This window comes from Pteropus vampyrus, unplaced genomic scaffold (genome assembly GCF_000151845.1).
Source record: "Pteropus vampyrus isolate Shadow unplaced genomic scaffold, Pvam_2.0 Scaffold54, whole genome shotgun sequence".
NCBI lineage: Eukaryota > Metazoa > Chordata > Mammalia > Chiroptera > Pteropodidae > Pteropus > Pteropus vampyrus.
Window position 1 is genome coordinate 2,977,850 of NW_011888835.1, and position 24,428 is coordinate 3,002,277.

The window sequence follows — 24,428 nt, forward strand, 5'->3', positions numbered from 1 at the left end:
CCTTATGGAACCACTGACAATGCTATATATCACCAAAGGATAAACCACAAAAGCTTAAAAATTATTTCTCTATTTTCCTCAAGTGGACATGAAGTTGTAATTCTGTGGAAAAAAAAGACTAAACACATGTCAACTTCATTTTCTTTAATCCTTTGTAATTTTGTAAAAGCCTTTATTTTCACCTTTTCCTTTTTCTTTATTCTTCTGCATTCAGAAAACTTGCAAATATCTCAATTTTTAAAATTTAGATTGGACGTTCTACCATTCACTCAAACTTAATAGAGGAAAGAACAACAACATCAAAAAACCTTTTCAACTATCCAAGTTTTGTGTTCTTTCTATGGCCTTCTTTGCTATAATTAGCCTGATTCTATTTTTATATAAAAGGCTTTGATAGAAAATTATTACATTTTAAAGTCTATATTTTACTAAAATCTTAAATTAATTTCCTCAAAACCATAAACATCGCATGGAGATTTATTGAAGATAGATGTAAAAATTTCAAAAGTGGCGGGCAGCTCAAACTAAGAAAGGCTAGTACCTCAATTTGACATTAGCCCCTATATTGTATCAAGAGATTTAAAAGTCCCAATAGTAGAAAATCAGAGCAGACAAGTAAATAGAGAATAGAAAAAGGCACTCTGTAAAATTGGGACATAAAAAAATCAGTGTTCTGTTGAAGATATGAAACTAGAAGTTTTAGTGCAGAACTCCCCAATGCTATAGGACAGAAACTTAGTTCTCTTAACTAGAACACAGATCAATAATGTAGATGTTAAGCTAAAAGAAAAGTTGAGAGTGTAAGTCCAGATATGAACTAAACCAATGCATAGGCCAAAGTTATCAGGTCAGATTTCCGAAGCCAAGATTGCTCCTGAGATGATATACCTGACAGTTTAGTGGCCCTTGCCATAGGGATTATTGGGGACATCAGGACCGGTCAGCTGACAAAACAGATTTGTTTTCTAATCAATTTTATGTCAAATATTTCTTTATACTCTTTCATCCTTTCACTGGAATGATAGTCCTTAGTACTATAATTTACTCATTATTCAAATACAATTGACATTCTTTTCTTATTTCTCTGCCTTACGATCAATTAAAGGTTATTTTTCCTCTTGCACTCTACTACTCTGTCATTCTCCATTTTTCCCCTACCTTACTTTCAAATTCTAAAATGATCCGTAATGATGATATTTAATCATCTTCACTAGTCTATATTTTTTCCCAGGCTGTCACTGGCCCATTTGCTCATCTTTACTGAAGTCTTTCTTTTCTCTTACTTCATTTCTTTCTTTTTGGGAGAGGTTTTCATGGGTCATGATCCTTGCCACATGTACTGAAAACGTTACTTTTTCACTGAAGCAAAACACATCTTTTAAAGTTTATGCCCAGATACAAAGATAGAAAGTGCATTTAGTGCCTATGTGTGGACTAAAATTTGTATCCTCACTGTTCCAATTTATGTGCAACCCTGTCTCTTATCCTAGGATCTCATTACATAGCTTTTCTTATAGATATAATTCTTACAATTTTGTCTATTATTTCTCAATAAGCTGAAATTAAAAACAAAAAACTTCATTTGTTTACTTTTTGTCCAACATGATATGTTCTTCTACAATTAGATAGAATCCCTTTCCATATACTTCACCCACTTTAAACCTGCTAACATCCAAATTGATACCATTATTTAGAATACAAGGTCCTCTTTAATATCCCAAGTATGACTCCAGTGTCCACACCATACTTGACTTTTATTTAGCAACCTGTATGCTGAGCCAAGATGGGATTGTCACTTTAGAGTCCTTACTTCTTTATCCTGTAGCTACCCACTATGATTAAATAATTGGCTCGTCCTCTTAAAATGAACAGACTCCTTTATACTGCCACACTATCTTTTTTAAGACATTTAGCATATTCAAAAATTTATCTCTCCATAATGGGTATATTAGTTTGATTGTGATAATCATTTCACAATGTATACACATAACAAAATATCTCATTATACACCTTAAATATATACAGTTTTATCTGTCAATCTTACCTCAATAAAGGCAGAAAAAATAATCTACCTCTCTTCTCTTTGTTGTTAAAGTTCATAGGAATTAATATCTAGAGGATATTTTTGAATTTATTTAATTAGGTTTCTTCTTTTTAGAAACATATTTAACCTTTTGAAGATCATAAAATTTGTTAGGGGCAGGGCTTCGACTATCCAATCTGACTCTTAAATTTGTTCTTTTTAATTTTTGTTATCGAGTATACAAGTACTCATTTTGTCCAGTTAACTTTCAAATATCTGTGGAATATCAATGAGCTTTCTCCTTGATCTCATTGCTTAAGGGTTATAAAATTAATTGAATTGAATGCTAATATTTTAATAAATTATATTTTCATGATTTTTACATACAAAACAGAATTATTGTGACCTATGTCCCTATTTTCATCTAATGAGAAAATAACTAAAAGCTAACTCTCATTTCATCCTTCTAAAATTTTTTGATGGAGAAATTCAAGTTGAAATACAAGAAATATTTCAGAATATTTCATTTACTTTTAAAATTTTAGTCTTTTAAGAAAAAAGAGTGAGTAAAATTGTAAAAATTCTAGATATGTAGCCATTGAAAATGTTCCCAGAATATATCTAGCCTCAACACGCCAAAAGACACTCCAAATTCAATAGTTACCATAAATACAACTTAAAATGTTCAAACATTACACCTGAATTTGAATCATCTGTAAAAGCTGCTACCAAAACCTTGTATTCGCAGGAGACTAATGACTCATTAGTTTCAACAAAATGTGTCATTAACATAAAAATGAATTTGGCTATAGAAAAGGCTATTCAATTCCACCAAGAGTTTTAACTGTGGATTTAAATTTTCCCTTATAATATTAAATAATAGTGTCTATTATCTGGCCAAGGAGGGAAAGGCATAATTGAAGTTTTAGATTATGTCAAAAATGGAGACAACTTCCTTATTTCTTCTTAAATAAAAGAGGTAAAACTGAAATTGCAGTGGAAATCCCGAGAATTCTAATTTATCTGAAGCTTTTATGTTTTCTTTGAGATCTAACAATCTAGATAATATTTATTTTCTATTAACACATAATATCAAAGTCATCATAGAACACAGTTGGGACTCATTCTCATCTAGGTATTCATTCTCCAATAGTTTTTTTCAATACCAATTGAGTGAAGGCATTACATAGTTGGAAAAATAAAAGTAGTTCAAGAAGGTCTGGCTCTAGAACGCAAGTGGGAGAATAGGAGATGAAGATGAAAAGATAAGAAAGATTTCCTTATTTCTTAATATATGTACGGCCAGGCCTTCAGTTGGCAGTCTCAGGAAAATTTATTAGACAAAAGATAAGATTCATTTTCAAATGCTTCAAATGCTGAGCAATAATATTACCTTAGAATATATATATATGAAAAACTGTAGATATTTTAAGTCTTTTAATATATGTAGGAAAGGAAATTTAACTAGAGGTTAAAACTGTTTTAGATCCCAGCTTGGTTAGTATGTACAATAAAAGCTCCCTCCATTACCTGATGTCTGATTCTTTACTTTGTTGTTTTTTTATTAATTATTTTAAAGTTATAAAATGGAGAATATTCACTGTACTGGAAATTAAGAAGAGCATATGTGATATTTCTATAAACATAACAAATATGAAGAGCTACAAATGTAAGATCTGGTAGAAAAGCTATGATTTATACTTTATAATCTGCAGAATGGGGCTGCTTTCTAATAATAAAAAGTGAGCCCAACTAAGTGGCGTGCAGAGACACCCTTTTCAGCTATTTTTATTTCTAAGTTTGAAAAGTGAATTGCATCAATTTTAACCATATTACAGGAGGAAGTTTAGCTGCAACAAATTCCAACTCCTATTGAAGCTACTAAAATATGACTTACTGATGGTATTTTGGAATAACACAATGACTGTTGAAATTTTTTCTAAAAAAATAAAAGATTTTATATCATGTGTTTTGTGGTGTGTAGAATAGCAGAATTGATATCTCCTACAATTCTGTGAGGACGCAGGGGCCTGAGGCCCAAGCCAGATGTGTCAATAAGAATCAGCCATTTAACAAGATCACCAGGTGGTACTTATGAACAGAAAAGTGACTAACGCCTGCTTTTCAGCAACATAAGAGGGAAAGAAGTAACGGATATCGAGAAGGCCTTAGTTCCAGTAGTCAACCTGCCATTTACTGCCATGGGCTGGTAAATGTTTAACTAGTTCTCTGGGGAAGAAAAAAAAAAGAAAAAAACTGCTTTTAAAAATTTGCTGATTTCCATAGAGTAAATACTCTCAACATAGCCAACCTCAAGGTATCAACATGAAGTCACTGAATGTACTGAATGTGTCTTGCAAAGAGAATTCACTGTGCACAGTTGCCACTCATGATCCCCTGTGAGCAAGCTCCAGCATGTGCTATATGTAAGTAAATGTCATTTTTTCTTTAGCTATAGATCAAAATGACAATATTTATGTGACTGAATTATTTTGTGTCAGTATGAAAAAGATGTAAATTGTTAGGAAATTAGTTGCTTTACTTACTTTTCTCCACCAAATCATAAGCATCCGGAGAGTCTTAATACAGGTTTTCTAATTCAATGGCTAGAACATGGTTGGTGCTCAATAGGTGTTTTGTAATGCATTCATAAATAGAGAAGACTTTGTGTGCTCCATGCCATTTTTATCAGTTGAATTACAATATTTTTATCTTTATAAAAGGATATTGAGCAAGAATAGGTGCTATTTATTGTTCTGATACTGTGGCAGCAACAGCCAGCTGTTCCCTATTAGCCTCTCTTCCTTTCATTTATAATAATACAATTTTTTATCTGGGCACATTAACATCCTGAATACAGACTACATTTTCCAGCCCTCAATGCAGCCAAGTTCCATGTGACTATAATCTGGCCAACTGGATGTAAGTAGAAATGTCATGGGTGGGGAACTGAATTGACCATTATTAAAGAATAGATAGGTGTTGGGAAGGCAAGAGAGAAAGGTAGCAGTCTGGTGTAGTCCTCTTAATTCAGTGCAGGGAAGAGATGATGGTTCCTTGAACTAGGGTAATAGTAGTAAAGATAGCTAGAAGTGGTAAAATGCAAGACATATTTTGATTCAACATTTGCTTTTGAAGTAGAGTTAAGTTGCAAGAACAAGAGAGAAATAAAGTGTGACCCTAAAGTTTTTGTACCCGAGCAATTGAATGGATTGTGTTGCATTTATTAACAAAGAAATGTGGTTGAGACCATTTGAAATTCAGGAAAGACACCAGGTTGGAGAATAGAATGGGAAAATATAGTGAAATAATTGCCAAAATACCAGTATTTATTCATCTCGTCTTCCCTTTATACATGCCTTCTGCCATGTAACTTTGTCATGACCTTGTGGTCTAATTTTTGGCTTATTTATGTGACTTCCTTTAGTAGACCAAATTAAGCAGAGCTTGAAAAGGTGCTTGTACATTTCCATTTTTCTCTTATTTGTACCTCTGAGAGCATGCCCAAAATATCTTATTAGTCAATGAGAAGTGTGATTATTGCTAAATCACCTCAGTTGTCCCAGATGAAGTAAACTAGATTAGCCAATAAGCAGAACCATGAGTAAGTCCAGCTAAGATCACTAGAGTGAGAGAGCCAAACTTTCAGAAGCTTAAATAATAAGCATTTATTTTGCATGCCCTGAAGTTTTGTGATTGTCCCAGAGAATAGCTAAATGATAGATATATTCAGTGTATATATGGTTCTTTCAGACACTTGAGCAAACTCACCCACATAGAACATGAGTGTAGGTACAGATGAGGGTCACAAACTGAGCCTTGTGGCACTCTGATATCTAGCAGTTAAAAGCAGGAGGACTTACCCAAGGGGTCTAAAGAAAGAAGGTATATTAGAGAGAAATCAGTGATTAAAATAGGCATCCTGGGAACCAAACAATGGAAATGCTTTAAGAAGAGATGAGAAGTATGATGTGTTAAATGCTGAAAAGCGAAAGAGTAATATGAGAATTGACCTTTAAATCTCTCAATGTTTCTATCATTGGTAACCTAGACAATAAGAGATTCAACTGAATGGTGGAGGCAAAGTTCTAACTAAAGTGTGTTCAAGGAGGTAAGTTAAAAATGGAGAAGGTGACTGTAGAAAATATAAACAACTTTGTGAGAACTTTATTATAAGGAGCACCAGAGAGATGGAGCAAGATCCGGAGGTAATGCAGGGTCAAGAAAAGTTTGTTTTCTTTTTGTTTACCCTAAGAGGAAAGCTAATATCATATGATCATTTGATATTCCATAATATCATATGGAATACAATGAGGAAGATTTATTAGAAAAAAAAGTTGATAATACACAAGACACAGAGGACAATTGCAGAAACAAAGTCACTGAGTAAAACAAACAACAAAGCCTTAGAATTGTGTACACAAGTAGAGGATTTGGCCTATGCTAGGTTCCATCGTGTCTAATATCATACTTACATGTAGCCATTTACCCCAAAGGTAGGAAACCCTAACTGGGTCAGAATCATTATTCTCTTTAATCTTTTATTGCTGACTAACAAACTTTTGTTCTGTGGTCTAACAATGTGTTTTCCATTAGTACCTAATTAGTAACAATGGAATTGGTTTATTTATATTTATAGCAATGTAATTTATTTTCTAATTATTCATTTACTTCATAAATATTTACACCATTATATCATATTTGACACCAATTAATAAAGATTTCTACTACAGAACATTTTACAATAAAGTGTTCTAGCATTTTCTACATAGTGATAACTATCTCATTTTGTACTTCTAATCTAATGCTCTTATGCAATTCATTATAATAATTGAAGGATTTTTAATTTATTCATGATTCCAGGCATTTCTCCTGAAATGTTTTGGAGAACTTTTGATGATTTCTAAGAATCATTGAAGTTTCTAGTAAATCGCATCAACAATTTAGAATCGTATTTATTTTTCTTAATTCAATAGTGTTATAACACCTTTGAAAGGTATTTTTCAAATACATTTTCCTCAAGTGGCAAAAAACATGAACAAGGTAATATAGACTATTTAACAGATATGTTAACATGAGAAAATCAAAATAGATGTTAAGTATTCAAAAGTCACATAACTATTTAGGATTTAATTAAACTGTTATTATCATTGTCTGTCAAATGTTTTTATATAGAATGAAATATGTGAAGTAATGCTGGGTTGCACACATCTGAGTTTTCACCTGATCATGTACTATACTGAATTTCATTGATCAATTTCAGAGGAACAATGGATAACTAAAATGATAATTTTATTATTGAACAAAAATAATACAAATTTAATACAAATTTGAAGTAGACCTCCATGACAAAATTTAGTTCATGTGAGAAATGTACTTCATTGTGTTTATAAACAACTGCTGGTAAAATGCCACAAAAATTCAAAAGCTTGTCAGCCCTGTTGACAAGATTGTGGGGAAATACCTACTCTTAAACAGATAGGAATATAATTGATACAAACTCTACAGAGTGATTTGGCAATAACTATCAAAACTACAAATGTACATACAATCTGACCAACAATTTTACTTCTTGGAATTTATCCTACAGATTATATACACACACACACACACACACACACACACACACACACACACACACACACACACACACACACACACACACACATGGATGAAATGTCACATGATCAAAATTATTCATTGCAGCATCACTTGTTTTAGCAAAAGACTGAAAATAATAGAAGCATCAGAACTGGTTAAATTAATTATGGTACAACCATACCATAGAGCATTATGCAGTTATAAAAAGTAATTGGAGGCCCTTGATGTACTGAGATGGAATGATGTCCAAGATTTACTGATAATTACCAAAGAGCAAGATGCAGAGCCGTGTTTATAGTGTCTAACTATTGTATAACATACATTCAAATGTACTTCTATTTGCTTTGAGAAATTCTGGAGGTTATATAAGAAACTAGCAAGTTGTTATGAGAGGCAGTGGAATAGTGCATATAATGCCAGGAATGGGAATGAGATATTTTTCTATATACTTATATAGTTTTGATTTTTGAATCATATGAGTGTATTACATACTCAGAAATAATTTTAAAAATTAAGGAAAAAATGACACGTATGATTTATTGGAAAAATATAAGGTTTGAGTTTCTGATATTCTTAGCATATTTTCCAATGTAAATTAAATTATACTAGGTTGACTCAAGAGAGCAAAATGAAATAATAAATGGTCATAATCAAAGAACTTTAAAGATAATTGAAATGTAATCTAACATTTAAGGAATTAATCTTTCAGACTAATTTCCATTTGGATTTTGTGTTTAGAAAGCTGTCCTCCCCCATGAACTGACAATATCCTGCTGTATTTCTTCATGAACTATACATTTTCATTTTTAAAATTTAATTATTTAGAGTCATCTGGAATTTATGTTGTGGTAACCATGTTAGGAATTCTCTTCAACACATCGTATGAACTAGTATCACTCTGGTATAAAACAAACAAAAAATAGTACAAAAAGGCCAAATGAGAGATTGATTGTACAAATAAATGTAGATGGAGAAATACCTATGAAATCATAATGAAGTAGGTTTATTCCACCCTGTAGAAAGATAGTTCAACAAATACCCCTTCATATAAAGAATGGCAAAGAAGGAAAAAATGAACTTATTATTTTCAAATGATATTTACAAAACTATATAAAATATATATAGAATGTTATAGTTTATTAAGCACTTAAATAATAATACTAAATGTAGCCAATAAAAATGTAAAAATTTTTAGATAATATCTACCCATTTGAAGAATCTTCATATAATAATATTTCAAGGTAACTTATTTGGAATTTTAAAAAGTTATTGAAATTGTCTAAGATATGTTGAATCCAGATGCCATCATGGCAGAACACTATACACACATGTTGAGAAGTAATTCTCCATATGCCTCTCATGTTTTTCCCATCTTATAAGCAGAGGTATTTACTCTCCTGATTCAGCAGCAATGTACAAGTATTATCTCCTTCCAGAGGAAAGGTCCTGTTTACTTGCTATATATTGCAATTCTCTTAAGTGCAGAGTTCCTCTCCTATAGCACATCCCACTGTGTATGTGAGCATTACCTGGCCCCCTTCTCATCGCCCTGTGATAACTGAGGCTCTGGGAACTCAAACAACTTCTGATACTCTGGCTCTTTTGTACTGTTGCATATAATAAAGTCCTTTGTCCCTGCTTTGTAATTTTGTCTTCTGCCAGAATCCGTGAAACTGTGGCAGGCTAACTTGTTAACTTTCAAGTAGGGCAAAATCTCAGAACCTTCACAGTTCTGGACAGTACATAGTTATACAAAACTTTTTAAAAAATTTTTACAAGTGGATCAGTAGTATCTGTTATTTCTTTATCACTGGGAGAAAATAATTATATTTGATCAAAATGATCAAAGGAACACTCTGTTTTATTTTGGTACATATTGTTACTTGGGTTCCAGGTATGGTCATTTCTAGCTAGCCATATCTGTTCAAAGATGTTCGTTCTTTGCTTTGGGGCCCTTATAATTCTCCATAAAGTTCCTATGAATTTTTGTTTACCTACTTAAAGAACTTTTCATAAGAAGTATTATTCAATTAGTTTCTACACAAGACTTGGCATTCTTCCATTGTGCCCTCTTTTCAAGTCAATTGAAATTACTGCCTCGTCATGTCTCAGTCTGTCTCTAGCACTGACCTACAACTCTTGAGTACTTTTCTTAGCCCCTGACAAGGTTTTGACCTTTGTCACTGGAGTAGCATTGTACATGTGTGTGAACATGTATGAAAAGTGTCATTTCTTCTCTTGGTTCAAGCTGAAAATGAATTACCCCATTGGTTGCACTGTGATTCCCGGGAAACCCTAGCTAAGAATGCTCCTGCATAACTTATTCAGCACAAATAACACTTGGGTAGATTGTCACATCCATTTTCTTATTTGACAACACTCTAAGAAAGACAAAACAGATAGCTGGATATACTTTTCCTTTTGAGAAAATAGAAATTCAAAAAGTTTACATGACGCAACCAAACGTTATAATATATATGGATATGTAGACATTTTATCAATATATAATTGAATATATATCAATATTATATATTCAATATATTGATTAGTACATCAATTGTACTATGGAATATTAGATACTCAATATGTAATATTAAATATATATCAATAATGTTAATATATAATATTGCATTTGTGTGGTGGAATAACAAAGATACTAGCTAAAATTTATTGAATGTTGCTTTTATATCTGGCGCTGCTATGTGGATGTTGCATCATTAACTCCCTTGATCTCTAAAACAACCTTGTAGAATTGATATTAGATTACTCATTTTACATTATGAAGAACTGAGCCTCACAACATCTGAGTGATGAAGTCAGCATTAGATATTAGGTCTCGTAACACCATGGCCAGCATTTAAAATATATCCATTACCATATGTTTGTCACTAAGAAGAAAGACATGCTATGTTAAAGTGGCATTTATATTAAAAGTGATCCTCTTGAAAAATAAAAATCGGAAGCACACTATATGATTATAATTAAATTAAATTTACCTATACAATAACATAAAGATGTGCTACTTACTAAACTAAATAAATTTACCAAAGTAAAGAGAAATAAAGTAAAGAATTTATTAACTATATCTCTTTTTAGGTGAAAATGGAGCCATTTAGGTTGATTGATTATGAAGTGCATTTTCTAATCTCCTGTTCGTTCTTGTATAAAATGTATTTTCTAATCTCCTGTTCATTCTTGTTTTCTTTTATCTTTTTTTCAACCACCACCTAAATGAGTCACTCAACTTGATGTGCTAGGCAGAATTCTAAGATGAGTTCCAATATTTCTACCCCCTCTTCATGAGTGTAGGTGTGATGTATGGATGGATATGATACGATAGCTGCCTCCTTTATTAGGTTACATTATATGTCAGTGGTGATGGGACAGTCACTTCCGTAATTACATTACGCTGTATAGGAATCCTTGCTAGCCAACTAGAGAGAGAGGTAAAGTCAGAGATGTGTCTTCCAGCTGAGCTTAAAGAAAGCCAGGTTGTGAACTGCTTTTGGGAGGAGCTATGGTAAGGAACTACAGGCAGCCTGTACACACTAAGAAAAGTTTTTGGTCAATATCTGGCAAGAAAATAGGAACCTCAATTATCTCACTGCAAAGAAATTTTCGATCAGCAACCACTAAGCCTGGAATAGGAACCTGGCCTTAGGTATAATCAAAGTGCTAGCCAATACCTTAAGAGCAGGCTTGTGAGATTTTAGCTAAGAACCCAGCTGATTACTGCCCAGAGTTTTGACTTACAGAACCAAGATTATAATTTGTGTTGTGTTTGTCTGCTAAATAGTGGTAATTTGTTATGCAGCAGTGTAAAACCGGCCCAAATGGGAATTACCATTTTGTGGGGAAAAAATTCCTTAAATATCCTTCTGAGAAATAAATGCTATGAATTGTCTACATGAAAAGGCACAATAAAATATTGTATGAAGCATAGTTAATGATGAATAGTGCTTAAAAGTTATGACCAAAAGAGCATGCTCAGAGAGCCCTTTGTAAAGTGAGAAATAGTCTTCAGCTGAAAGTACAATCAAAAGTATTCAAAGATGACAAAAAAAACAAATAAATTATCAAAAATGAAAATGAACATGAAGAAAACTATTTAGAAAGATTCAATTATTTTAACTATGTATTAGGAAATATCATCATTACTGTAATAATAGATTAAAAACCGAGCAATGACGAAAGAACATTTAGCTTTCTGAATAAAAGTAACCGTCCCACAAACAGTGCCTTGAGGTCAATTCACATTTTGTTACACAAAGAATCATCCATGTTGTTCAAAATGTATTATTAATTAATATTGCTTCGGGCTAGCTGCTTGCATTCCTTTTGATTTTTGATCATCTATTTCCCATCTTCTTTACCCTGTTATGACCTTGAAAAAACTAAAATTATTTCTCCTTCCCCCAAGTATGACCAAATGAAAAACATGCTTTTTCCTCTGTTCTCACAATGGCATTCCATTACGTAAGGTTTTGACATCTTCCCACCTTCATTAGCATGACAGGTTCGCTTTTTAAAAATTTGATTTTAAGGGTATACAAAATCTAAAGAATATTCTAGACAAGATAACATATGCTACATAGAAAAAGTAGAATTTTTTTTGAAATGTTGAAAGCATTTTGTAAACTATGTTGTCCAATGTGGCAGTGGGAAAATTATTTAAAAAATCCATCTTAAAGCTGAGACTTGTTTAACAAGTACTGAAAATGGAATTTGATGACAATTATTTCTCCATGAGGACAAATACTTTTATTTAATATAATATGTATATTTGTTGAACCAAAATGATTAATACTGTTTTTTAAAATTTTTATTGAAATATTTGATTTACACATTTTATTTTAGCTATGTTTATTTTTTTATGAAATTAAATCCTACCCTGTCATGAAACATTATTTTTATAAGGAAAAAAAACTTTACTGTAATATGCTGTCATACTTAAAAATGAATAATAAACATAATATTATATTTTTCTAACTTAACATACTTTGTTAGAGAAAAAGTTGAGATAAATTCACAAATTAATTTCTTAACCAAGCTCATACTTACACTTTTTTTTAAACCACTAGTTGTGTACTATTAATTATAACAACTTATCACAATGTATAGCCCTTTGCATCTATGAAACACATACACAAAATCTTTGACATATAATTGGAATACTCAATTAATCAGTGTCTTAATTAAACTTAATTCTAGCACCCATATCAAAATGATAAATTATAGCAGTTGACAAATATGACACATTTAGTAACATATATGAGAGAAAGAAATTCAATGTGAAATGAGATTACATACTAAATTTAATCATTCTATTTCTGGAGAATAAATATAACCTTGAATGCCATCTTATCTTTTCCATATGAACCAAAAAGGTGAAGTAGGTCATATATCACTGACTTTAGCAAATTTTCATTTTTTGGCTTGTTTTCTTTTATGTTATATGAGCAAATTTTGCATTTTTAAAATGCTTCATGAAGAAAATATTTACTTGAAGAAAAATTTTTAGCAAATAAAATATAAAAAGTAATTGTATGTGTCATTTATGGCTTTTCAGAAATAAAAAGCCAAAAGTTTCCCTGACCTTATTCATTTAATGTAAATATCTATGAATATGACAATTTCTAAGTGGTTAACATAGCCAGTATTTTCCTTTTAACATATTCACTAGAGTTTTAATTCTTTGAAAGAGACAGATGTATTAAATCTTTCTTCATTGCTGTTAAATTATTAGATATCCTGTATATCGGTTGAGTTTAACAGACATTTATTAAGTGCTTGCAATGTGCCAGGAATATGTTGAAATTGGGAGCAAAACAAAGTAAAATACATTCTATACCCTCAATTTTGTTCTGTATTAAAACTCACACTAGTGTGAGCACAAAATGCAAAATGGTAGAATATAATATCGTGATAAGGTGTGTACATATCTGAGCACACAGAGAAAATATCATTGAGCATTTTGGGGCTCGATCCTGATTCCATAACTGACTTTCTGAAGTTGATTAAGGCCAGTACAGAGTCTGGAAGGATAAGAAATAAGTGGGTCAATCAAAGAGATATGTATAGGATATTCTAAGCAAAAGAGAAAGATTTAAGGTAGAATGGTTTCAATAGTATAGTACATATAGAAATTTAATAAACATTCATGTGACCAGTTCATGAATTGAGGCAAACAGTGGTAGGAAACAAGACTGGGATCTGTCTACTTGTAGAGGTTGTGTATGCTGCAGTGTGCAGAAATGGGAAATGTTTAAAATGTTATGGCTTAGTGTGTGAAAGTATTCGTAGTGTTGACAGTGCAGTTGAAGCTTTGTGGTCAGTACAGTGAAAATGATTTATGACTTCCTGGATAATAATTGTAAAACAACTTGAAAATTATAAAATTTTGTTTATACCCAACCAAATTTATGTATTTATTATGAAACTGTCTTTTAACTCTATTTTGAAGATGATATTTAAGGAAAAGGCTGATTAGTGTCATTCTCTGAATTAGAATTTTGAACACTCACAACTGTTTAAATGAGAGAGAAGACACTCAGACACTCTTACTCTTTGCTAGAAGGTCACTTTACAGTTACGAAGTTCCAATACCTAAGCAGGCTGACTCTATGGAGCCCTAAAGCCAAAAGATTTGAATATGATCAAGAATAAAAAATTTCCTAACATGTCTGACATCTCCTTTTTTGTGCATTTTAAAATATGGTATTTCTTATTTATTTTTAAAAGTATTTAAGATGAAGATCCATTTTCTTCTTTTATGAACTTAACACTGCCAGCAAACTATGCATATAATTTTATTATAAATTTCTCTTGCCACAATTCAACCATCTTGTCAAAAGCATAATTGAGTTGATTCTAAATTGTAAACTCTCCATTAAATTTCATGATACTGAGGTTTAAATTTTTAAAGCTTAGGAATTGAAAATAAACCTTAAAGTTAAATCATTAAAGTCTTTTGATGTTCTCAAGGATAAACTTTTAATAAATATATGTGACAAATAGCTAAATAGAATAGTAAATAGTAGAAATATTCTTTTGTACAGCAAGTATTTTAAAAAAAATAATATGTAAGAATACACAACATATACAGGAATAATCAGCTTTTATGTTGTATAATATTTTAATACAGAACACTATCAGTAATTATTTTTATAATGCTTTTCTACTCAATTCTAATTAGTGGTCATATCACTTTAACTATAAATGGAATTATAGTTTATAGTTAGATATAAAATGCCTCTAAAACATATACAGTTTACATCTGTAGGACATTTAAAATTTTTTAAAATTAAAATTAGTGCTTGCTTGCTCATTCCCATTTTTCACTTAATTTTTTAGGGTGAAAAATGGAGAAAATCCATATAAAATGTTTAGCACTATGATTGGTACAAAGAAATACTCAATAAATGATACCTAGCAATAATAGTGTTATTAGCCAAATTTTTATATTTCTGAAAAAAATGTGAAAAAGTTTTACCTGCATATTTGCTTAAAATGAGCCTTTTTTCCCCTATAATTTCTTAATTATTTAGTCATACACATCAATAATCATTATGGCATAATAACTACTTGGTATTTGAAGTGGTTTTCATGATTATATTCTTATTTTTTCTGTTTCTTATAATTGAATTGGCTCACTGATATATGCTAAAATTACTCATTGAAATTTTCCAAACATTAAAATTACCACTTTATAAAAAAAGAATATTTAATAACTATATATAATAGGTATATAATCTATATGTAAAGATTAAATTACTTTGTTTTCATAATAAATTATTCTAAAATGGTAAGATATTCCATGGTATACAACTATATGCTCTTTCACCTATAAGAATGATTATGCATCTTAAAATAAAATATAAAAGAACTCAATTATACAAAATAACTTAGCAGACACTGCAATATATTTTGATTTCTGTTTGGCAAATCTAGAAAGACATAGTACATTTCCTACCATATTCTTCAAAGAGCACAGATGTTACCAGTTTAATCCTTACCAAATTTTTAAAAATAGTTGTATGAATGTTTAACTTAGTATATTTAGTGTTTCTCAAATTTATAGTTGCACAGAACAGAGATTTACTCACTTGTTTTATTAACACTAGCAAACATATGAAACCAAAGCCCTATGAAATAAACTTTAGAAAACTGTGACAAGAAAGTAAAGTATATGGTAAACAATAATGAGGAAAAATAAAGAAATATGCAGCTAGATACTAATGTGGAAATTTTTCCACAGAAATTTAACAACTTTCAACTTCCAAAGTTGAAGTTTAAAAGAAAAGCATTTTCAACGAATGGTTAAGAGCTCTTAAATTCGTGAAACAGGGACATCACCCTCCATAGTTTTAAAATAAATGGGCTGACCCAAGGCAATAGAAGTTTGTGACAACAGAGAAGTTCTGTGAAGATCACAGACTGACACATTTATCAATTATTCTACACTGGATTTGCAATTGGAATTACAATGTGTATTTTAGAGCTTCACTCGACAGTCTGATCCAGGACATGTAATCGAAGCCAAGAACTTCACATATTAACACATTCTCCAGATGATTATGGTGCATGTGGTTCAGTGTTGGCAGTTTGAGAAACACAGATAAATGAACAGATATCACTAATAATTAGAGATCTCATGAATTCTAATCCAAAGGACAAAGTCCTAGGAAAGCTTAAAAGATGAAGAAAATAATAAATGATTATATATAAAGAGATGAAATGAAAATTAATGAAATTCAGCCATTAGGATCATCTTGAAAAAAATAGCGTGCAAACATAATTGGAGAGGAAATGTTCAGATTAGTAGATTAATTTTATTTTAGCATGGGTGGAGTCCAGAGTTATAGTTTGAGGTAATTGTAGATGATGACCTGGATGGCCGGAGCACAGGCTTTCAAATATCAGCTAAGTTTCCCGGACTCCACAATATACCAGTTGTCTTTGACAGTTTCCCTGGCTATAGTTAAATAAATAAATGATTGTAGCTACCCGTCTGTAAAATATTATAGAGTGTTGTACATGGTGTAGTAGGACAAATGAGGCCTATCTCCTCCCTGCAGCTGTCACTCCCACCAAAAAATAAAAAAATCTCTGGAAACTGAACATGTCATGTTACACGGCAAGAAGGACTTTGCAGATATAATTAAGTTCGAGGACTTTAACATAGAGAGATTTGCCTTGATTGTCCAGGTGGGCCCAATGTAATCACGTAGGCCCTTAAAAGCCAAGAAATTTCTCCAGCCGAAGTCAGAGATGTGGCCAGGGAAGAAGGTAGTAGAGAAATGTATCAGAAAAGGAAAGCACAGAGATCTCAAGTCCGAGAGGGACTCAGTGTTCTAGTTGTTGACTCTCAGGTATAGGGCCCAAGTGCAGGGAAAAGAGAGACCTCTTGGAGCTGTGGGCAGTAAATTCCTTCCAGTGTCTGCTAAGAGCCCAGCCAGAGGTCATGTTTATTTTAGCCTTTTAAGGCTTTGAGTAAGAAACTAGTAGAGGCCCCTCCAGGACTTCTCATCTACAGAACTGTCAGATAATATATTTCTGTTGTTTTAATCTGCTGAATTTGTGGCAATTTGTTATGGTAACAACATAAAACTAATAACATGGTAAAAGATACCCATCACAAATTAATATCTGAAGATGTTTTGTAGCATGATAGTCAATCCCTCAATACTATCTGGATACTTAGTGCCTTATATTTTAAGTCAGGCTCTCTCACACATACATTTAAATGTCATGAAAGTATATAAGTCCATTTCTCTGAAGCAGAAAAGTCAGGCAGAAAATTAATGTTATATATGTAGAAACAATGGAGACCTATGAAAATATTTTTTGGTATATTTCATAAAATTTGACAGTCAAATCAGAAATCATGGCAACATCATAATTCATCTTCTAAGTTACCACATTTTCAGAATACTTAGCACGTACTGAAAGAATACACTAACTTAAACTATTTTTATGCTTTGATGCACAGAGACAGGCTTTTTAAGGAACCTTTAATGGAAAATTATTAAATTACTAATACCTTCAATGTTGCCAAAACTATACTACTTAATATTAAACCTTTAGGTTTGTAGTCTTTTAAACTATGAATTAAGTTGCCAAGATAAAAATATTCAACTATTGTGAAAACACCTTAAAATTATTATTATTACTAGTACAATGGAGGAAAATAAGTCTTAGAATGCATCCCCCCTTGCTAGATGAAAGACAGTTCAGAAATGTATTAGGTAGAAAATAGTGCTCAAAACTGCTGTAGTATGGCATTATTAAATTTATAAAAAGGAGAAAATAATTTTACTCAATTGTTTCCTAGAGGATATTTTTATTTTCTAGTGACAAAGATAGCACTAGATGAAATGTTTAGTTTCAGACTTTCTCCACATGCAGACTGTTAACCTTTATACGAAAGCAATTCTATTTTATGTGATTATTTTCTAGTATGCTGTTTAAACATATTATATTTTGTGTGATTATGTGCTTTAAGAAGTAACTGCCCTGCTACTGTATTTGCGTATCTCTTATTACATTAGCTATTATAATACATTATATTAGATCTAGTGTGATGCATTCTGGTAATATGGTCTAGGGAGGGGAGTTGAAATCTGATACACTATTCCTATTTGTAAGGAAGGGGCTCTTACCTAAACTGGGTGAAAATTTTATTGTCAAGCCACATAGAGAAGAAACTATAAGTCCATGGCCTCTATCTTAAACCCTCAGGAATAGATTGTTTTGCCATCGAGATTTTTCACACTTTAAAAAGGAAAAACATGCAGATTTTGTATGTTTTTAGTACCCTCAGCATAGCCTGTATTACCACTACATTATCAAACAATATTTCTGTAGTGAACACATGAATTCCCATATACATGGGATAAATAAAGATTATAAATGGTCTCCAATAAGTTCAGGTCAAGTTTTGATGCCAAATGAATTTGTACCAAATTTCCTGATAAAACCCTTCAGTTTCAAGAGCTCTTTAGTTTTCCTCCTTGGTGTTAGAGAATTATGGATCTCTGGGACTGGAAAGGTTGAGTTAGAATGGAAGATGTTAGCTCTTGTCTATTATAGGACTTTTTCTCTTGACTCTAATTTGCAGAGAAGACAGAGATAACTAGTTTGTTTTCTGACAAAGAGACAAAGCACAGAGAATTGGGTGAAGTCCCTGATGTTTGATTCTCCACTGTTACTCTCACATTTATTCCCTTTTGTTAATCTTTAATGCTATGGTCTCATCTCCTAGAAAGATTTAAAGGAAAGACTTTTCTATGTCTAGTCACATGGTTATTAAAGCCCACTAATTCTAGTGTTTTATTTTATACTAGTGACTAAGAAGAAAGTAAATCTTAGGACAAGATTTGAAATAACAGAATGAACTGAGTCTTCCTTCCAGGTGATTCTTCCATTTCCAGCCTGGAGAATTTTGGTTTGACTACGTTAGACCAGGCAGTGGTCCTTTTATATTACCATCACTTACCTTCATAATATACTTTAAACCCATGAGCACTAACTGCAAAGTCACTGGTCAAACGTAGAGAGAACACAGATTTGGTACTTGTCACTGGCGGTGGCAGATGGAATCCTGTTAACCTAAAAATATAAATGGAATTAATTGTTAGTGACATGGACATTTTACCTAATAGATAAAGAGCACTAAAAGTCATTTTATCACATCCCCAAGCTTTGTATAAATATGTACATACATATATACATATGGATGTATATGAATTTATGACATGTTGATTATAACTTATTAATCAAAAGCAATTACTGCATGTATAAATATATTAATTTGTTATTTATTCATGTTCATATGTGTATTACTATTTATTATATCTATTGCATATAACATCTATATGAAAATATTGATTAATTCAAACTTTGGGAAATGAGTTGTGAGAGTATACTCTCACATATTTAATGTTGCTGATTTTAACAATTGAACATTTAGAAGACATTTTTGTCAAGTTGTTTTCCTAATAGTTTAAAATATATATAAAGAGAGAGAGGTATTTAGTGAAATTTAGGACTGAAGAAAGAGATGTGATCTAAATATGAAATCTTAAAACTAAAATTTCTACAAATAAGAAGTGATTTTGTTTTATCAGATTCCAAAATCCCAGTAAGTTCCATTAAAATGAATAGTTTCAATTTTTTGGGGGGGGTTACTATTGTATATGTTTACATAATACATATTTGCATTTTTGCCCATAATTTATCACTTATTTTGTTTATAATTTATTATAGCTACAAGCTCAATTATATAAAAGATGATTTACAATTGATACTTTTTCTAAACCAGAAAACAAATAATAAAAATTTTAAAAAGCACGTTCATGTAGTATAATTTTTCGGTAACTAATGAAGATACATGTTTTTTGTATTTCTATGAACTGCCTTTTTCTCATTTGCATTATCAATATATAAGAATCGTATGCAGTGGAATTATATGTTTTTATATACTTGTTATTTTTACCCAACATTATATGTGTACTGAAAAGACCATAGGTTTTCATTGCTGTATAGCAGTAGTTCTTCTTGTCTTAGGTCCACTTAGGTCTAAACAATTATTGTCTTAGGTCTAAACAATTATTGAAAACTTCGAAGAGATTTTGTGAGCTAGATCTATCAAAATTTACCCTATTTAAATTGAAGCTGAGAAAAAAATTAAATGCAAATTTATTGTTTCATTTAAAAATATCCACAATAAGTTAACTTATTTCTTGAAAACAGACTTAATTAATCATTGACGACAAATGTTACCAGTTGTTTTCCTTGAAGTAACAAGTCAGGTTCATTTTTTTGTGGGAAAATTCTTATCAAATACTCATATATAACTAACCATAATTTATCTATTAGTCATTTTTTTCAATTAAAACAGTTTTTCATGAAAAAATGGCTACTTCAGCTGACAACTCAATATCTCTCTCTTTTTTTTTTTAGATAACCATCATATTTTGGTTGTCACAAGAAGGTTTTTTGCCATATTTTTGTTTTGCCGCACAGTTCATTAAAAAGAAGGGTTCTAATATGTGGATGGATATTTAATGGAATAATTATTTATAACTTCAACTGGAACATTCTTAAATACAATTGGATTTTTTTTTTTTTTTTTGCTTTGCACTGCAAGTGTGCAGTAGTAAAGAATTCAATGCCTAACGACTACTAGTATAGCTTGAGGTTACTAATTGAAATGTTTTAATGCACTAGCAGTTTTACCCACTATTACTTGTATACCATGAAAACAAATGTCACCACAGTGAAAAAGGTGATTAATGTCTCAGTATCATTATGAAAATACTTTTGATCTAGTGGACCCCCTGAAAATGTCTCAGGACCTTCAAGGATTCATGGATTACATTTTGAGAACCACTGCTATATAGGAATCCATTGCAATGGATAAACCACACTTCATTCATTTATTCTACTGTTGACATACATTTGGGTTGTTTATAATTTGTCCATTGTGTTTTCATCAACATCTTTGTAAAAGTTCACTGGTACACACCTGTGTAGCAGTTTATTTTATTTTATTTTATTTTCTTCTAGACATTTTATATTTTGGCATTCAGTGCTCACAACACCCTTAAGAGGTGGGTAAAATTATTCCTATTTTACAGGTAAAGAAACGGAAGCTCAGAGAGATGATATGGCTCAGATTTTGATTTCAGAGATGATTGACAATCACTGATTTATTTTCAGTCCTTATTGGCTTTTTCCAAAATGTTGATATATAAATAAAATTATATAGTATGCATGCTTTTAAGTCTGGCTTCTTTGACTCAGCATAAGGCATCTGATATTCATCCCTGTTGTAGCAGTTTCTTTAGAGTATAAGCATTTAAAGCTTTAAATTTTCTTCTTTTTGCTGTATAATCTACGTCCCACAAGGGCCCATTTATACTCTTTCCTAAATTCCTTTGTGATCTTTATCTTTGGCCCCTGGTTTAGAACTATCTCTCTTAAATTATAAACATATGAGTTGCTTTATTTATATTTCATTACCAATATATATCTCATTTGCATTACAGTAAGATAACAATTTCTGTATGAATTTAATCCTTTGAAATTCATTGGAATTTGCTTTATGGATCAGACATTGTATATTTTTGATTATATGCCCAGTTTTCTTATAAAGAATAAGCATATTTTTTTCCTATCCTGATCCAAGTTACCACAAACTTAAACAACACCCATTATTATCTCCAACTATGTAGGTCCAGGCAGAGTGTAGCTCAGCTAGTTCTCTACTCAGAGTCTCACAAAGCTGAAGTCTAGGTATCAGTGGGCTGTATTTCTTTCTGGAACCTCTGAAGCTACATTTGTTTCCACTTCCAAGTTCACAAAGCCATTGCCAGAATTCAATACCATGCAGTTGTAAGACTAAGGTCCCTGAGTCTTTGCTGGCTTTTAGCTTGGTGTTATATTCAGTGGAGTTTTTTCTAATGCTTATGTAATTAGATTGTGCCTAAATTAATAATTCATATATCTCTCTTTTATTACATCTACAATATTAATTTAGTTTGCAACCTTCTTTTTACCATGTGATATAACATATTCACAGGGTCTGAGGGAACCATTATTCTGGGAAAATTATTCTGCCAATCATAATAGGTGTTTATCATTGGCTAGGTGCAGTGTTTAATATATGCTTAAGATAAATTTGTTAATTATATTCAAATAGTCTCTGAGTTAACTGTGTTTTTAAAATCTGATCTACTAGTTTTTGAGAGAGATATGCTGAAATGTCCTAAAATGATTCCAGATTTTTATATTTTTCTTTGTGATCATATTCATTTTAAAATATATTTTGGCACTACACTGTTAGCTGTATACAAGTTTATTTTATTTCCTGGTGAATTGAACATTTTTTTCTTCATGAAGCACCATGTTATTTCTAATAATGTTTTGATCTTAAACTTTATCTTATCTGATAGAAATAAACCTACAACTTTTATTTATTAGAATTAGTTTAGAACATCTTTTTACCTTCAACTCTTTGATATTCTTAATTTTTAAGTGCATCACTTATAACCAGAATATGCTTGGGTTATACGTCTATGTACATAAAAAATTATGCTTTTATAATCTAAACTAACCTTGGTTTTTTGTTTATAAACATGTCCAATGAACTATAACATCCATATAGAATATTACATAAATCAAAGTACATATATATATGAATTCTGGATTATCATGAATTAAACATATTTTAGATTAAAAAATGGAATATTGCAATCAATGCTGAATACTTGCTTATGCTCCTTCCCATTCATTTATTATCTCACTCCTCTCCAAAAATAACCACTACCCTTACTTCTAACAAAACAAATTAGCTTTGCATGGTTTAAAGCTTTATCATATAATACAGTTATTCTGGCTTTGGCTTCTTTGACTCAACATTATGTTTGTACTCTTGTAGCAGTACCATGGAATTTAACATTTATTGCTATATTACATCACATTTTATGAATATACCTCAATTTATTTACCCATTCTACTGTTAGTAGATTTTTTTCCCAGTTGGCTCTTTTATAAATAATAGTGCCCTAAAAATTTGTTACAATTTTGTGAGCATATATGCATATTTCTATTGGAAATATCTAGTAGTGGGATTGCTGGGTCATTGGGTAACTAGTTGTTAAATAATTTTCTAGACTTTTTTTACTTTATTTTTTGATATACTGATATAAAAATAAAAAATTTCCCACTGTGATTAAGTTAACATCTTGAGAGGAAGAAACTACCCTATATTATCTCGGCGGGCTCAAAAAGGTCCTTTTAAGAGTGAGACAGGAAGGTCAGAGAGAAAGAAGGAGAAATGATAACAGAAGCAGAGGTCAGAGAGATGCCATTGCTGGCTTTGAAAGTAGAAGAGGGCTGCAAGGCAAAGAATGGCAAGCAGCCTCTACAAGCTGGAAAAGGCAAGAAACAGATTCACTCCTAATGCTTCCAGAAGGATTGCAGCCAAGCTGATGTCTTGATTTCAGTCCAGTCAAACCCATTTTGGACTTCAGTTCTCTAGACTACAAGATAACAAATTTATGTTGTTTAAACTCTAAGTAGGTAAAATTTGTTATAGCAGCAATAAGAAACCAATGCACAGATCTCTTTTGGGCTTTGTACTTTAACCTTTTTTTTTATGTTTCTAAAATATTAATTTAATTTAAAAATGAAACAGAAATCCCATGGAATCTAGTTACCATTTTTAGGCACTGAGACCTATGTAGATGTTATACAACATGAGGAGATTCAGAGACTATTAAAGAAAAACTTATTTGAATATTACTTTAAAAAAATCTTTCTATGTAGGCAAAACATGCAATTTCATTCTCATATGAGAAGATATAAGATGGTAGGAGAAATTAAATGACTTGATCAAGTTCACAATGGAGCCAGGTCTAAGACTGCAATTTATGGTGGCCCATTTTCTAGTGAACACCCTGTTAATCCTGTCATTGTCCTTGGCACATTAATTAACTCGAAATATTATATATTTGAACTACTAATGTACACATAAATTTACAAATTATTTTATATGCAATCTCAGATTTTTATACTTACTCAGATACATTAACTAATCCAATATTTTCAGACAATATTTACAATATTGTTACAACTAAATTATTTAAGATGATAGAGGACAATGCGAAGACTATTTTCCTTTTGTGAAAAGCTAGTTTTCTGCAGTTGTCTTTAAATAATCACCATATAATATCATGTTGTAAAATGGGAGACTTAGTGGGTTTTTTTTTATTTCAGTAAATAAGGGAACTTACTTTTA

At 31.3% G+C, this 24,428-nt stretch overlaps 1 protein-coding gene across 1 annotated transcript in view; it reads right to left on the reverse strand.

Annotated features, from left to right (window-relative positions):
* Window positions 1-24,428, reverse strand: part of CSMD3 (CUB and Sushi multiple domains 3) — a 1,080,109-nt gene that overhangs the window by 901,782 nt on the left and 153,899 nt on the right. Inside the window, 1 exon segment of the mRNA XM_011360386.2 lies at window positions 19,122-19,234. Coding sequence (XP_011358688.1) covers window positions 19,122-19,234 — 113 coding nt within the window.